The following is an 18176-nucleotide window of genomic DNA, read 5'->3' on the forward strand; positions in this document are numbered from 1 at the left end:
TCTTGAGGCCTTGTTGCGGAAGAGGAACACTAGAGCAGAACTTGTCTGTCCGTTGCAGCAGCTAGAATGGATGAATGTTTGGATGTGAGGAAAAATCTATGTTGTTCTTGACTTCGGCCACTTTACACCGAAACTGGAGAGGGGTTGCAGCAAAAGGTCACATGTTGGGAGTCTTGGTTGGGGTCTTGTAAAAAACAAAAATAAAATTGAGATTATGCATAATAATACTGTTATATGGAGTTCTTCGTGTATTTTAGTAAGCAAACACAAAAATATGTACACAAGTGCATCTTGACCGAGAACAAATCCAGACTAGTAACTGAAACTTGTTTGTGAAGGAGAGCAACAAGAAGTTAGTTACATCAGTGTTAAATATTGTTTATGCAGGCTGTTGATGAGTGTGTCGGTGTTTCATTGCAGTGGACCCCAGGCGGCAGCAGCAGTGCCCCATCTGCTACAAGTGGCTGAGCAAGAGGACCCACCTGCCCACACACATCCGTGATCAGCACTCTTCCACCACCACCTACCAACACAAGTGTGACGTCTGCAACAAACACTACCGTACTCGCAATGCTTTAGCTAACCATAAAAGTCTTCAGCATCGCAGTAAACTTCCCCACCAGCAAGCACAACAACAACAACAACAACAACAACAACAACAACAACACCAGCAACACCAGCACCATCAGCAGCAGCTGGGGCAGCATCAGGAAGTGGTGCACATACACAATAACAAGGGAACAGTCAGTCTGGCACCACAGTCACAGTGTTCAACAAGTACCACCTCACTCAGTTCACCAGTGTATCACACCGCGCCCACCAACACCGCCCATACCCAGCAACAGAGAATAACTCACAATCAGATGATGCCCACAGACCAGCCCCTCCCTACCACCCATTTCCCCAGCCCACACAAAACATCTACCGTCCAGCAAAACACGTTTACACACTCTAACATCAGACAGTCTACACCAACCACTAGATAACTAACACTTGACTAGTATTACGCTTAGTGTAAGTTCAGGGGAATATTCTTATACTGTCATGTACTGTACCCCTCGCGAGGCATCCTCATCACTGCCTCTATAACTGTAAGCCGGGGAAGGCCAAATGGGGGATCACTAATGTACATTTCACATTATTAAGACAATCCCTCAAATTTACAATACTTGTCAACCTTCTTATGATTATCCAAAAATGTTCAAGAATTGGTTAGTGTGAACAAACATTATATACCATGGAGCCACGAGGCTACTGCCGGTGAGCAGTGAGGTACGAGGTTAAGGTTGGCCAAAGCCTTACACTGATACACACAAGGACACCTATACCAAGGACTAAAAACAGTATTTTATTCTTGACCTGTACCACTCCTCAACCCCTGTCAGTACATTACATGATATAGTCGTCAAACGTTGTTGTTTCACGCCAAGTTTCAAATACGAGGTGTAATTTTAGTCATGAAACCTCAATCTATTCACACCCACCAGGTCAGGGACTTGTCCATACCCACCAACTTAATAATTATGTACTGTGCTCACATCCACCTAGGGTGCGGCGGCCAAAGAATACAACGCTCGCCTAAGGTACGCTGGTTTGCGTCCGGGTTCGGGGCACTCCATGTGACTTGTCTATAAAAGAGAACCAAAATTTATTTGGGAAATAAAAGCAGTCGAATGTAGTGCCAGGTATTGTGGAATATATTTCACATGCGATATACTCGTAGACTGCGCATGCGCTAAACCAGAAACCATCCGTTCGGCGCATGTCAACATACCCGCTGACAGCCTGCGAAAAAGTACCCAGATTCTAGAATATCCTTCAACTCTTTGATCAAATCATCGGAATACAAGTGATGGTTGGTGATTTTAGTTATTGCTGGTTGATTATAGGGAGATGGGAGATTGAGACCCCTATGTCACCCCCCCCAACCCCATCAGAGACCTACATTTGCTCCCCCTCCTACATACATCATCCAAGACTCAGGCTAACTAATTAACGGAAGCCACCTGAACGTTGGCCAAAGGACTACTCCCTCCCTTTCACACCAATAGAAGCCACACTATACCTAAGTAGAAACCACATAGGGAAACATTATCCCTATATTTATAACTCAGTACTCTCATGCCGTGAGCCATGGGCAACTCACTGGATACGCTGAGGTCACGATATTAAACAACAATAGCTTTATTGAAATCCTATCTAATACCACACCGAGATAGATATTTTGTGGTGGGACTTATTTTGCATAGCTATTCTGCAAAAATGTCAGGTGTGACTTATTTCGTACGGTAGATATTTTGCACAACACCGGCCATACTACTTTCTATAGTGTGTTGTATGTATCCCACTACCCCTAAAGAACCATGACATTTACCCCAACCGAGATTCATGCTGAAACCACTAACTCGTGTTGTTACCACTTGGTCACACACAACCATTATTACAATACACTTGGTCACATTACCATTGTTACATTATACAGTACTTGGTCTATATTAATAAAGTGAATAATAATAAAAAAATACATTACTGCAGGAATATTAAACATGAGATATTGAATAGCTAAGGTTATTATACCCTATTTAGAATCATTTGAGTCATTTATGCCCCACGATATGATTCGAGAGGGTATACTGTATAGTTTTATCCCTGTCTGTACAGTATATAGGAACTGTTTTTATTTAGTAACGAGAGAAAAGCGCCACTGATTGAATGGCAGTACAGTATGGAGTACAGCTTGGTATTGTGTATGTTTAGGGGGTGGAGTGCAATAATGAATCCATTTTTATTTACTTTATCCTTTTCACCACCGATAGCTCGCGAATCGTTACCCGCTTGGGCAGTCTGTCGTCTCCGTTATGAACTGTTGGCAAGTATTGTACACTCGTGAACAAAAGTCCTGTCGCCCCTTCTGCTGCTCCACGAAACCTGAGATTCAGACTCATGAATCCGAAGCATTTATGGGCAGAATAATGCATCAGTGTCTACTGCTTCGGGTTCATGAGTCTGAATCTCTTGGTTCGCGGAACAGCACAAGGGGCGACAGGACTTCTGCTCACGACTGTACTGTCGCATAAGCTCCGTGAAGGTTAAACTGGAATGTCAGTACTGAACGCGCTAACACAGGATGTTCTCGCAGATTCCTAAATCAGTTAGCGACCATAAACTGAATCAAAACGTGAATGACAACTACCAAAGCCAAACTTGACCAAACCTTTACGAACAAAAACCTCAATACAAAACTCAGTTGGGGTTCTGGTAAGGGTTGTGTAGCTCTAATTAATGAGTGTAGTCTCTTGAGTACTCGCTGGTCTGTACAATATACCTTTTATTTTTTGTCAACTGCCCGCGTCAAAACTCAGCTAGAATTTATCGATATATAATCAAGCGCCAAACAAACCTAAGTCGTGATTTATATAAAAGTTATCTGGTCATATATTGAAGGAATCAAGCGATTAGATGTGTACCAACAAATATATGGACGCGAGTACAGGACTTTAGACAGGGATAACAATATATGCCTCCCCAACACTGGCTGAATAAGAGGATAGTAACGTGTGTGTGTGTCTGTGAATCCAAAAATTTATCATATCGGGGGCTAGAAAACGACCAAGTAATGTGCCAATTTTAATTAAGACTAACCTGTATGTATGTATGTATGTATGTATGTATGTATGTATGTCATTTTGTTAGACAGCCCTCCCCCTCCTCACACAATACAAGTTTCACCTCAGACACACACGAAAGAAAGATGAGGCAATGTACTCATTTCACTCTCAGTAAATCTAATGCTTTGTTATAATACGTATTAAACAAAGATGCATATACAGCAGAAATAAATTTTAATGAATTAGTGTTTTATGAAATCATTTATGCAAAATATTTTATAATATAAGGTAAATTTTATACTAAAACGCATTGCATGCAAGTGTGTCATTGGTTCTTCAGCCCTCAGTGAATGGCTCCACAAGCCTTGAACTCAGAGACATTTATTTCATGGCCTCAGCTGTGGGACAATACATATTCGAACACTAATAATATGTATTGTGTTTTCAGGAATTATAAACAGCTCTCACACGTCCATTCTGTAAACTCACTCACTGTGGCGCTGTACAGAGTGTGACCAATGAGAGTACTTTGTGTGTTGGACCGTTGGTGTAACAAGCGCCCAAATATATCATTTAGGAGAAAAGCATTGCTCTCTGTTAATGCCTTATAAATGAAATTATAATACCAAACTGTACTACAATATAATAAGAAGGAAAATACTGGTTTATTGCGGTCTTTATTAATCTGCTAAAGGATTAAATAAATATAATTTTATGTATTGGTATAAAGTTTGGGATTCTACCCGCGTGTGTGTGTGTGTGTGTACCAAGGGGTCGTCAGCTCGCCCACCTTGCAGTCTGTGTTCCTCTCTACTAGTCATGGCGTTGGCTTAAGGCTCACACACCTTGTGCCATCCTTCATGTTCCTCACTCACAGTGGTCATGTTGACCCATCATGTCTGGACTCATGCAGTATCTGGACTCATACAATCTTTGAACTCATACAATATTCAGACACATACAGTATCTAGATTCATACTGTGTCTGGACGTATACAGTGTACAGACTCATAGTGTCTAGACTCAGTGTATGGACTCATACAGTGTACAGACTCAATTTCTGGACTCGCCAGGGGTGTTCTGAATGACATACTGTAAATGCTGATGAAAGCTGTTAAAACATATGTATTCATATCTGGAAAAGTATATAAACTTTGTTAAATATTGTAAATAAATATTCATAATTAATGTAGCCTTTTTCTCCTCCATAAGATTGTAATGTATAAAATGGGTAAGTGTAGGTATAATCCAAAAATGTGCATACTTTTATAGCGAAGAGATGTGTTGGTGTGTGCATGAATATGTATAGAAAAATGCGCATGTGTGAGGGGGGGGGTGATTATGGCATTATACATACTAGGTTATTACATTTACATATTACTTCCCTGTTAATCTATTATTGCACATGATTCTTGTCTACACGACTGGAAATAGTATTGCTGTGCCTAAAGATGATGTAATGTATCCCTTACTCCTAGCCTCAAGGCATATGCCATTTTTTTCTTATTTTGATTAAATCTCAGTCTTTCTTGGCATTTAATGCTTCAAGCACCAAACTCTTATTTTGTTTACATGTAAGTACTCTCAGGAAGGAAAAATTCCATAATGTGCAGTACACTGTGTAAGTCACTCTCCGATTACTTTCAAACTGTTTACATTATTTAAGGTTTCTCTTCAGATAAATCACAAACGTAAACTATCTTAATCCCCGTACTTACAGTATATTGCAGTATTTGAAAACACTTTACTTACAGCTCAATGGTGTGAGCCAAGGTACTTCAAGCTTCCATTGAATGTCAATTATCAACAGATGAGGATGTCATCGGTCATCAAAACTACCTTTTTTAAACAAGACTTGGTGCTACTATAGCGAGCGATCTACAAAGATATCGTTTGTCTAAACCTAACTTAACCTAATTTAATATAATCTAATCTCACCTGACCTAATCTAACCTAACCTGACCTAGCCTAATTTAACCGAAATATAGTGAAGACCGCTCGCTATAGTAGCACCAGATCTTGTTTCAAATCGCATTTTCGATGACCGATGACATCATTTTTTTTTTTACGGGGATTAGTCCACCCAGGCACAGGTCACTGACCCACATCGGGGCCTAGGGGGCGATAATGTAATAATAATAATAATAATAATAATAATAATAATAATAATAATAAAGAACCATAAATACAAAATGAAAAAAAAATCAAGTGAGAAACAATATATGACTCTTGTGTTGTCAATATTAAGAGAAACAATTGAGACCCTGCAATTGTGTGTAATTGAGGCAGATATTTGCCATTCAATAAAAGTTGGAAGTACAGTGTTTTAAAATACTGCACCAAGATAGTTTACGTCTGTGGTTTACCTGTCTTTTAATGTGAGTCTAATTTCTAACTTGAATTACATGTTTCAAAAGCTCACTACATGGGGTTAGCTTACTAAGTAAAAGCACGCAATACAATTTACAATTACTCTACTGTCCGTGTCGAAAAACTAGAATACCACGGTTCCTCTGTTAGTGCTGCCACAGTGAATAATAATAATAAAAATGTCATAATGCCAGAGTTGGTTATCCTCACACAGAGTCAACCAGGAGGGACTACATGTTTGGCAACTTACCGTAGAACACTCTGCAAAGTAAAATTTCCACAATATATAAACAATATAGCATTACAGATATATAATGACAAACTATTATGCGTAACCATAAGTGTAATAAGAATTTATAAATTAAGGACAATATTTTTTTACAAATAAAAAAATAAAAGATGTTTTTGCCCGGCCTAATATGAGTGCCGTAGAGAAGAAGCTTTAGGTGAGAAGTATTACTGTGTTTTACTCTGGCAGTGCTGGTAATTACCTCCTAACTTGATCTTAAGGCTCCCGCTTGGAAAAATATTTATCTCTTTCTGTCATTAAGATTAAAATAATGATGAATAACAAGTACAGATAAATTTGTGGTTAAACTTGATGTGACAGCCAAGGAAGGATTGGTTGATGGTGAAGTAGAACCTGTTGTTAACTTTATATACCTGTGTAATGGTAATACTTGTGTATTGTATGTATTGTTAAACTGTATTCGCTTCAGTATAATAATGATATTTAGGAAGGTTATATTTTAATGGGTTCTTACAGGTTATGTGCATTTACTGTGAATGTTGACAACCTTCCCAAGACTGACCTGTGTGGAGAAGAGTTGTCTAGGGAAGTGTCTCAGGGACTTATGATGTAGTTACTTAATGAAGAACAATTTGATTTGTTGTGTCATTGTGTATACAATTTTTGTGCTTATGGTGCCATTGAAATCGGGTGTATTATTGCCTGTCTGGGGGGGGGGCGGTGGTAGAAGTGGTACCGCTCTTGCCTCACAAGCAAGATGTCACGGGTTCGATTCCCGGGCCGGTGGAAGTTGCTTGGACATAATTCCTAGCCCCCATTAGTCCCTGTTCACCTAGCAGTAAAGTAGGTACCTGTTGTAAGTCGAAAGTTGCGAATTCGTATTCAGGGACAAGTTGTTGGAGCTAACAATAACTTGAAGACATAAACCACTGACTCTTCAGGCTTCTACGCCCTTGACTCTTCAGGCTTCTACGCCTTTGACTCTTCAGGCTTCTACGCCCTTAACTCTTGAGACATAAAGGCAAGCATGAACTTAGCATGCTTCCCTGTTGGGCGCTGTAAACGCTTCTGCGCTTCACCTTACACAAGGATGTAAAAAAAAAAATATGCCTGTCTGGGTTATATATTTCTTTGTTAGGATATGTGTCAACCTTTGGGCAGCTAAGTCCATTTTCTTGACTACGTTTTGTTATTAAGAATCAAAGAGTATAATGTGGTTGTGGTCAAATAGCTTTAAAATAAAGTAACTCAGATTTAAGACTGTTAGGTCAGAGAGCTCTAAGGACTGTTGTACATTATTATAAAATATTTTTTATTTTATTTTATTATTGTAAGCAGAATGTTAGCTATTTCTCCATATAACCGAGTTTTCACCTTTTGTTCCTTAATAGAGCACCAGATTTGCCACAAGAAAACTGTGGCATTTTCTCTATCAATCCTCAGTCCCACTACTGTATTCCTGGATGCTTTTGAAGTGTGTTTTACTGCATTGAATACAAGTCTGGCTGGAGTGGATAGCAAAGATAGACATGCTTGAGAACCCATTATAAAGATGACCCCTACAACCTAACCTTTAATTTAGTCATCCTATAGTAGTTTTAGTTTATATGGAATGATCTTTTCAGTATATAGTTTTCAATTTTTTTTTCCTTGTTCCCTAACTGAATTTATTTATTTATCTGCATTCAAAAAACACAAGAGTAAAGATCCCATCAAAGTACAGTGCAGTGTACAGTATATCCAAAAATAAATTGGCGGAGCTAAACTGAACACTCCCCTTTTCTTTGTTGGATATAAACTTGTGAGAATGATTAAAGTTCAGATAATCACAAACCAAGTGTTTACAAGATTTTTGGTTTGCTTTAGGTAAAATTTAACTTGTTGCCACCTGAATAATTTTGAGAATTTTTTGGTTGCAATCAATAGATTAGAAAATTCTAAGACACTTCTTTTATGTCATTTCTCTCGCAAACAACCTAACCTAACCTCCTAACCAGGGGCTCCACCTCCCTGGTTACCCCGGCATATTATAAGTAGTTTGTGAGGGAAACGTCAGAGAAGAAAAGTGTCCTAGAATTTTCTAATCTATTGATTGCAACCATAAAATTCTCAAAATTCTTTGGGTGGCAACAGATGACATAATACCCTGCTTTACACTAAGTAATCAGGTGCCACTAAGATGATGTTTTTGATAACAAGAAGCCAATCAGAATTCTTATCCTAAAGCTTGCGAGAATGTACACAAGATATGTAAAGTATTAAATGTTGATACTGTAAACTTGTAAGAGATTAATATGATGACAAGTGCATTACATGTGCTTGTTACTATTGTTGTCATGTGATCTTCAGCTGTGACCTTGACCTTTGACCCCAGTCAGTTACTCATCAGACTGTCATGGATGCAAGTGATACGCTCCAAACAACAATATGTCTTGTACCTGGCCCTTACATTGAGCCATTAACTGTGTGGTATTGGCAAGGCTTTAAGGTTACTGTCCTTGTCCCTTAAATTATTGTATATTGCCCAAAAGTAGAGTTAACTTTCCTTTGGGCTGTTGTATTATATTATCATTGAACAAGTGTCATGCCATTTTATGTGGCATCAGTTCATTCAACTTAAAGTAATGGGTAGCTTACCACAAATGAAAGAGTAATTCTGAAATTCAATTTTATGGCTGAGGCAAGTCCGAAGTAGCTATCTTTAAAACCCTCTGTCCCTCTTGTGGGTTTGTTTGGAAATCTTGGGGATGAGTTGGGATTGAAGCCAGGAAGTGAGGTGTGCAGTAGCTTCTGTGATGGCACATACTTGTCTGACAACCTACGTTTCCTCTTGTATTTTTCTTTTTAAGGGCTGTATTTACAATAGGGAAGGTTTACTAATTTAGGTAGTCCCAGCAACCAATTTGAGACCTCTTTGATCTTGATCAATGGCTTAATGGGTGCCATATACTTTAGCAGCCTAATTCGGGGCTTCACTATACAATGGGATTCCATGGATCAGTACGTCAATTCTTGCCATCCAGTACAGTACAGTACAGTATTACAAAACAATGACAGCTTGCTCAGTGCAATCCTGGTAAGAATTCTGTACCATAAGTTGATACCGGAATGCCTCGACTTGAATTTACTGTACCATACTTGTATTAGAATTGGTTTGGCCAAGATGTTGTATGAACAGTGATGAACAACCTTTTAGAGCTCTTGAACACTCACTACAACAAGTATTTGCAAAAAAAATTGCTACACACTATTACACAATGAATGAAGGATTTTGACAACCCTACCGAGACAACAGGAGTCGTAGTGTTCATTTTGAAATTCATCGGAGTCACCTTGCAGACACTTTCTGTAATGAGTGTATATACGACCATAGCAGATGTCAGTGAGTCTTTAAACAGAAAGAAGCTGTGATGTACTGTACTGGAAACAGTAGGAAAAAGCTTCTGGGGTGCAATATAGGTGGGCTTTTTGAGCTAAAAAAATTTAAGTGTATAGAGAACTTAAGTAGCAGCAGCACTTGAGATTGAAACTGTTAATTCTTTCTCAAACCTCCCAAGATAAACCTAGTGTGGCAAGCTGTCACTTAGCTGCGAGCATATGGGCGATCAGTTTACAAACGTAATGTTTTTCAATGACGATACATTCATCATTGGTTCATAAGAGTGTTAAAGTTGATTAAATAAAGTTGGGGCAATTCAGGACAAGTGGTCCATACTAAGCTCCCTATAGTAATATCTCTGTTACCCAAAATAATTCTGCAGAGGTCTTCCACAGCCCCGGAATTGTTCCGGGTAATGGGAAAAATTTCTGTGGGTCTAAACATCATTTCATCCTTGGAATTTGCTCCCAGACCCCAACCCCCCAAAATTGGAGAGTTTCCAGAATTTTCTCATAATTTTCCAAAATTACACATTATTTCATCCTCAAAATTTGCTCCCAGACTGACTCAGAAAAAAAGGAGTGTTTCTGGAAGTTTTCTCCGAATTTTCCAGAAAATGCACCTAAATTTAACCTTGAATTTACTCCCAGACCCAGAAAAAATTAGGAGAGATTTTCCGTAATTTTCTCAGAAAGTTCGTTGAAAAATCAGCGCTAAGGTGGATTTATTCTGGGTAGAAACTCTAGTGGGGGACTGCAGCTTGAAGGGAACGCTTGTACTGTAGGTGGAGTGGAAACGTCACTCTCACACAGCCTCTGGGGAGTCTCTTGCTGCTTAATAATGTCAAGCTTCATTACAGAGACATGGTTGTCTTGGATGCCTTGGCCTTCCCAGACATTGTCAAAGTTACACTGGTCACTTCACAGTCATAAAAAACAGAGCAAAAAGCACTTGTCACTGAAACATAGCGAACGATGATAACATATAAACAGTGATAGTGGCCAACACTGCTCATATCATTCTCACAATAGCAGAGGTGAAGCATCTTAGTCACAAAAACACACCATAACACAGTTCAATCAAAATGTTGGTTCTGTCCTCATTATAAGAAAAAAACCGCTGATAAGTACAATTTACGCTTCTGACCGATCATCGTGGAGCAACGTGAGGGCGGGTTTACGATTGACAAAGAACCAAGCGGAGCGCTGTAGTGCGTGGGTTGGCTGTGTGGCAGTGCGTGATTAGAGCTGACAGTAAAATGAGAGATGTCTGGTGCATAGAGTTAAAAAAATTTTCCTTATAAACTGTCACTGATTTGATATAGAAAAATATAATTTGTATCGCTGGAATCCTTACAAGACAGCGATTAATTTGTGTATATACGGGTACTGTACTGTACAACCCATAGTTTGCACTAGAGATTAAAACAAATTCTAACCAATGGATATCAATGGATATTGTTCAAGTGATTTTTAGTGAGTGTATATAGTGAGATGGTCTTAATTCATGCCCATCGTTAAAGTGGAATACTGTATTGCTGAACGAGACATCGTTTATCATGGTTTACCTGTCTTCCTCTGTTTACGAACTTATGGTGTCAGAAATCTCACGTCGATAAAATAAATTAGGGAGCATTTTTATATACACATACACAGTTTAATATTTACAAAAGCCCATGTACTGTATGAAAATATTTGTCTTTTCAAGAAGAAAATAACTAACAAATTTGTCCCCTTTTTGTATTTATTTTTATTTTTATTTATTTATTTTATTTTTTTTTGAGAGATAGGCTTCAGATACTGAACTAAGATTTAGTTTCCTCTCGCTCTGTAGGATGGTTATGGCTCAGTATGGAGGATGGTTGGTACTGGTAGTTGATAAGGTAGTCATTAGACTCAGACTTACTTTCAATAAGGCCAAACTACAGACCGAGATCCTGTGTATATATTTTCGCCAGCTCTTTTACCTAGAACAGTGGGTGGGACGTTTTTTAAGATGTGGCATCTCTCTGGAATGCTTATGTAGCACCCCTTAGTCTGGCTATTATTGCAACATTCCTTAAGGCCATTCTGGGAGTTTTAATATGATGTAAACAAACACAGATTCCACATTTCATAAAACTCGCTGGCCACTGTACCAGGTAGTATAAGTGTAGGTGACTGTACGTGCAAGTGTGTTACATTTGAAATTTTGTTGAAATGAACTATCCATTCAGTTTTAAAAAAAACTTTACTTTTATTTCAGAGAAAATGGTCCAACTTCAATAAGGCAAGGAAGATCACATATAGCAACTCTTCAGCTAGTGTCCATTTTCCTCGGCGTCTGATTGCCACAAAAAGTAAATTGTTACTGTCAGTCAAGTGCTCTACATAACAAGCAAGGTAAGGATTAGGTGTGTGTGAATGCGCTCTGAAGGAGGCTTGCTTATTCCGTCTGGTCTCACCAGTGCCATAAAAGTACTGTAGTGTATTATTACCCTGGGATTTAGCAAAGGACTGCCTCTTGGCCTTCAACCCAGTTATACTCCATGGTGGAAAGGTTGATGTTGGTGGTTTTTGTATTGTCCAGTACAGTATACAGTAACTAGCTCTCTTGGTAAATATAAAATACTTGGGTGATGGGGTGACCTAATAACAAATGAGGAAAGAAAGTCTGTACATCATAATTGTAGTTTCTTTGGTGAGTAGCTACTGTTGTGTACAGTAGTTACCTTTTATCTTAGGCCCTGTCTATACTTATGTGATAATCACTTGAAGTTAAACATACAATGACAACACTTTAGATAAAAGCCTGATCTTCATTTATGATCTATAAGTTGTTTTTTGTTAAGTGGATGTGTAAATATAATTTGTTGACCTTTAACATTGCTCAGAGAAGTAGTGTCATCCATATAAAATTATAACATAAAACCGAGATACAGTATTTGGAATCCTTAAACTTGTGATTTAAAGAGTAAATGCATTTAAGGCTGTGGACTCGACCCTCGCCTCATGTTCTAAGAGTCACTTGTTTGTGTCCAGAGCATCACAAGTTCACCTAGCTGTTACTGGATGTTTAACTTTACAGTTGAAGAAAGTGAAACTAGTCAAGTGCAGTGCTAGCCATTCTCCCTCCTTATGTACAAAACTGGCTTATTCTACAGTGCACTGTATCCACATTGCCCTTAACAAGGTGTCAGGGCATGATCTTATCTTTTGTGTTTTAATACCCAAGTTATGGGCTTTTATAATGACTGATCCTTAAGTGAGCAGGTGACTTTGACCTTTGAAGAATTTGTTGAATTAAGCTGAAAATTTTGGCCCAAAAGTATCCTGGATACCACCTGGTGTTATTTTCAAGAGCTGTTTCATATTCCTGTTTCTTGTAATCATGTATATTAATTGATAATCCTTCATGAAAATGTTAGTCAAACCAACAGGTAAGATTTTTCCACAGAATTCCAGCATTTAAGTTGATTTTTTGATACTACTTGTGTAGGTACCAATAATTGGAAAATGTTTGTGAGGTGCCTGTTTTAAAGTCATGTGTAACGTTTATAATATTAAGAGACAGTACAGTATTGTATGTTAATTAGGTGCACTGTATTGTACACATTATTCTGATACTTCAAAATCAGTTTAGTACAGAAGATATTGTTTATAAAGGTTGTCATAAATCATTTAAATGTTATAATATGTGTTTTAAAGTGAAGGTCTTTAGTTTAGTTCTATGTACTATATATGTTTTTATTTCAGGATGGATCAGTCAAATGGCACAATTGACATCTCAGAAGAGAACATAGATGTGATTTCTCTCTCTGTTGAGTCACCTGTGAAAATTGATGACACTGCTCCTACAATGACTTCTCCTGTTGGAAGTCTTGCATTAGGATGTGATAGCAAGGTAATGCAGTGCATATATTGTTTATTTATGGCCTATTGTTTCATGAAAATAAAAACTAAACCCTCCTCCAACATATATATTCTGCACCGCTGATTCACTTATACAGTAAAAATAAAAATAAGTGTGGTCAATTATTTGCCAAATATTGTACAGAGAATTCAAGTACTGTAATATACGCGCTTCAATGTGCACTCACTCATACTTTCTAGATCTAGAGCTCTCCCGCACCTTCCTCCCACTTCACATCTCACACCTACACCCCTGCTTTCTCCCTCTTGTGTAAGCTTTAGTTAAACTAATGCATGTTGTCTGAGTTGATCTATTTTTTATTGTGTGTGTGTGTGTTTGTGTGAAACTAACCCTAAAGTGATGACACTAGAAAAGAAAATTAAAGTTCTTGATAAATTGCAAAGTGGCATGAGTGCAGCCTCTTTATTATGAAGAGTTCCCACTCACTTTTTTTTCTTAAAATTAAGAAAAAAAATTAATGGAATCCAACAAGATTACATCACCATTGTTTTTTGTTTCACTTTCTGCCAATCAGAGCAAAGTGTGCAAAGCAAAATACGTTTAACATACAGCACATTGCTCGCCAGCTGTGGCATGTGAGATAGCTACACATATCGTAGTTATATATAATAAAACTATAAAATATGTAGAAAAATCATATGAATACTCTAATGTGACTTATAAATGAAGGCAATATAACTTATAAAATAAAGTACTGTACAGGGTAAATATAATATAAAACTATAATACAAGAAAATTAAGAGAGAGGGTGTGTATTTTGTGTGGGACAGGTGAATGTACAGTATGTATGTGTTATTGGGGCAGGGGGGGTTTGTCATTGCTACTAGTGACTTAGTTTGGCCCATTTCAGTTTACTGTAAATGCATATAATACCAATTTTTTATTATAATGTGTGTATACAGGTACTCCCCGACTTACGACGGGTTTAGGGACCGACATCCAGGTCGTAAGTCGAAATGGTCGTAAGTCGGAAATGCTTAAATAACACATAGAAAATCGAAAATTTGGGTCTCTTTTTCTTCTCAGCACCACAAGACACGCACTTTTAAGCTTGCCAGCCATTTTAAAGATGAAAATTTTGTCTGTGTACTGACCTTGGGACTCAAAAATACATAATTTGACCACATTTTGGTACGACTGAGGCGGGTCGTAAGTGCGGGTGGACGTAAGTCGAGTCGGTCGTAAGTCGGGGAGGAGCTGTAGTTTGTTGCCTGTGTCTCCAGCCCAGCTGCCTGTCTCCCCCAATGTGACATTCTGGGCATACATACAGCTTAACCAACATACATGTCTCCGGGTAGCTTCTTGGCTGTACTGTCGTGGTGACCCAGAGGGCGGTCTGAGAGTGGAAAGAGATATTTTTGCACATAAATTGATTTCTATTGTATTTTATGATTTGTCATATATAATAAATTTTTGTTTGTTTATTATACTGTAACAGTTTTTGTTCATTTTTGGTGTATGCAAAATACAAAATAACAAAACTCGTGTGCTTATCGTACTGGCCGTGAAAATGCCGTCGATTTTAAAACTACCCGCAGACATTCTTGGGTACATCCAGGGTGTCATTTACGAATAATAGAGGACTGCGAAATAAAAATCCGCGAATTATCCGACGTACTGCACCCGGAAAATTCCGAGGGTGAGGGATTTTTTTCCGGCTTTGAGAGAGTCGTCTCGTTACTCGGAATCTCTCATTCCCGAAAGTGCTCTGCACCAATTGTTCCGGCTAACAGAGATATCACTGTATTGTATTAAATAATCTACCTCTGACAACTAAGTTTCCAAAAACAAAGTGGATTTGGTGTTTCTATTTTTTTTATCATATGGGAATGTCTGTTTGAATTTAGTATATTTTTTAGTTCATATAAATACAGTATTGGTAGGGCTTCTCATTAATGGGTACAGTATATAAAAAGATCTGTGTTTACGTAATAATCAGAGAATTTTCACGGCTGCATTCCCTAAATCTTATTACTGTGTTCTTATAAGATAATAATTTCCTCCAACTTGGACTTGCCGTACACGTCGTTTTAAAGAAACCTAACCAGTGTTCAAGGAGGGCCTACTAGACAATTTACGATAATTCCTCAGTACATGTACAGTCCCCTCCACTAGTGCTAGACAGGGGCTCGTCAGGTTTTGTGCAGTGTGGCAGTGTTGTTTGTTTACAGTTGACCAAAGGAAACTCGCCATAGTAAACATACTATGGAATCAAATTAAAATAGACGTCTCAAAGATAATGATTTGTGGAATGTTTACATGATGAGCCCCTGTAAACACACTTGTGAAGGGAATTGTCTAGTATTTCAAAAAGATGCACTTCAGATTTTGTAAGTTGTGATCACCTGCTACAAGTGTTGATTATTTTCCATAATTGGTTTCCACTTCAACTTGTTTTCCATAATTGGTTTCCACTTCAACTTGATTTGTTGCATTATATCACCATCTGTCCTCTTAATCTGTCAATACTTTGTGCACTCAGGAAGACAGACAAAGTAAAAATTTACACTTTGAGAATATTTGAAATTATTGGGAGTCGAGTGTTAGAGAATTGCATTCGATATTGATGTGTGATTCGATGCACTCAAATTTTTGCAGCAATTATAATCTATTGGTCATGTTGGATTGGAGACTGAAAATTTGGATATACAATAGATGTGTGAGTATAAGCATGGCCAGGCTGTTTGGTATAGCCTTTTTATTTAATTAACTTACCTTTTCAAATTTGAGAAAGAGCGATTTTATTTCATTACACCCGTTCAAAATTTTCAATGGGACAAGTTCCAAGTACAGGCAGTCCCCGGGCTACGAACGTCTGACTCGCAAACATCCGCTGATACGAACGAGGTTAAACTTTAAATTTGCAGTATTTTATTTGCCTGATGACTTATTTTTTACTTTAATTTACTGTATTTTGTGATTCTATTTCTTGCTTTCTCTTAAATCAAGTAATCTTAGATGTATATAAGGACTTAGGCTATGATATACAGTAGTGGGATTTTAGACATTGTTCTGCAAGTACAGTATACACATAGCATGTGTTTAGACTTGCATACATTTTTTATTTAAGAACGTTCGCCAGGAATAGAACTCGTTCATAACCTGGGGACTGCCTGTAGTGATATAGGGAACTATTACAAAAACTGGTCAACAGATTAGGAAGAAAGTGGAAACAATGTGGGCCTAGTTGTTAGTGGTGTAAAGATAGACGTAATGATTGTTATTAAAATAAGAATAACTCCCTAGTCATATGATTTATGCATTATCCTCTTTACTGATTTGCATGTTAGTTACTTGGATGGTTGGTTGCACAGTTATGTTTACATCTACCAGATCTATGGGTATCACTCTCAGCTGCCAGATGCTCATTCCAATAAACATTCTTCCACCATAGTGTTTGTTGGGTAACTGAGCAGTTGTGCAATATTTGATGGCAAATTATTACATATGGCATAATTAAATGACTTAAAGCTGCTCCAGGATATAGAAACTAGGCAGGAGAAATCAAAACATATATCATAAGTTGGTAGGACTGATCTGAAGTGTGTGAGATACATTATGTTTGTCAGACTTGAAATAGTTAAAAAATGTGAATGACACTAAATGAAGGGAAAATGAATGTTTGTGCATGTTTACTCTTGTTTCTTGCCAACCTTCATCAAATAAGAAATTATTAAAGAAAAGAAAGCAGTATGCAGCTCATTCTTAACCATTGTAATACCTGTATTTGCAGGAAGACTGGGAAGAGCTTCGTGAAGCACCACATGACTCTCAACAGGATCTTTTCTCGCCAATCCTTTTCCGCAAAAAACCTCCAGGAAGTGAGTGATTTAATTTCTTATGTGTTTCAAGCAAAAGTTGCTTTATCTTTGATGTAACAAGTGAATCCATCCGAAGTAGTTATACTGTACCTCACTATGTTGTCTTGCTATTTGTTGTTTCGATTTTTTATTATACATTGTTGATGAATTAGAGAAATAATAACCCCCCCCCCCAAAAAAAAATAAGGCATATGAAGGTGGTAGACTACTTTGGTTAATTTTAGAATACCAATCAATCGCCAAACTCCTCTGCCTCATCCCCTCCCCAGCGTCAGTTACACATCACCCCACATTTGCTTGATCTCATCTATTTAGGTATAATGATTTACCTCACCAATTCCTGAAAAATGAGTGGAAAATACCTAGCAAGTGATATTTGTGCCTCTTGTAAGAGAAAATCAAGGAAAAGTATTAATCTAGAAGTTAAATTAGGTGTTTTGAAGATGACGAACAAAAAGGCGACATCACCAGAATGCTTGACCTTTTCACCATCTTAAACAAGTGTGATCCAAACAAAGAATGCAGCTTTGTAGTTAAGCAATTAATAACCAATGACAAATTATCACAAGCAGCTGTACAAACTAGATTAAGAAGAATGGCATTCAGTTGTCTATGGACCAATAATTTATACATCCATCCTTAGATGAAGAGGTAGGCAATCCTGCATCATCTTAATAACTTTACCACTTCCTACCCCAGCCGGCCACTTGTACAGTTTCCTTAACCAACTTGGGGGTAAATGTTTATTGACATAAATTTTATACTTAAATGATTCTTTTAACTACTAATAACCTAAATTAGGTTTTAATGTCCCCTAGGAATGTAACCCCTATTTAT

The 18176-nt window shown here is 37.8% G+C and overlaps 2 protein-coding genes across 4 annotated transcripts in view; both read left to right on the plus strand.

Moving 5' to 3' along the window:
• LOC121865018 (myb-like protein Q) overlaps window positions 1–4795 on the plus strand; it is a 44038-nt gene extending 39243 nt beyond the window's left edge. Inside the window, exon 2 of the mRNA XM_042364310.1 lies at window positions 421–4795. Coding sequence (XP_042220244.1) covers window positions 421–986 — 566 coding nt within the window. The 3' untranslated portion in view covers window positions 987–4795. The remainder of the gene's footprint in view (window positions 1–420) is intronic.
• A 7059-nt stretch (window positions 4796–11854) lies between these two features.
• The window catches only part of LOC121865019 (probable serine/threonine-protein kinase DDB_G0282963), a 46485-nt gene continuing 40163 nt past the window's right edge, over window positions 11855–18176 (plus strand). For all 3 annotated transcript variants that reach the window (XM_042364311.1, XM_042364312.1, XM_042364313.1), the window contains exons 1-3: window positions 11855–11987; window positions 13341–13488; window positions 17252–17339. In XM_042364311.1, coding sequence (XP_042220245.1) covers window positions 13342–13488; window positions 17252–17339 — 235 coding nt within the window. In that variant the 5' untranslated portion in view covers window positions 11855–11987; window position 13341. The remainder of the gene's footprint in view (window positions 11988–13340; window positions 13489–17251; window positions 17340–18176) is intronic.

The sequence above is a fragment of the Homarus americanus genome, unplaced genomic scaffold (assembly GCF_018991925.1).
Source record: "Homarus americanus isolate GMGI-L3 unplaced genomic scaffold, GMGI_Hamer_2.0 scaffold2539, whole genome shotgun sequence".
NCBI lineage: Eukaryota > Metazoa > Arthropoda > Malacostraca > Decapoda > Nephropidae > Homarus > Homarus americanus.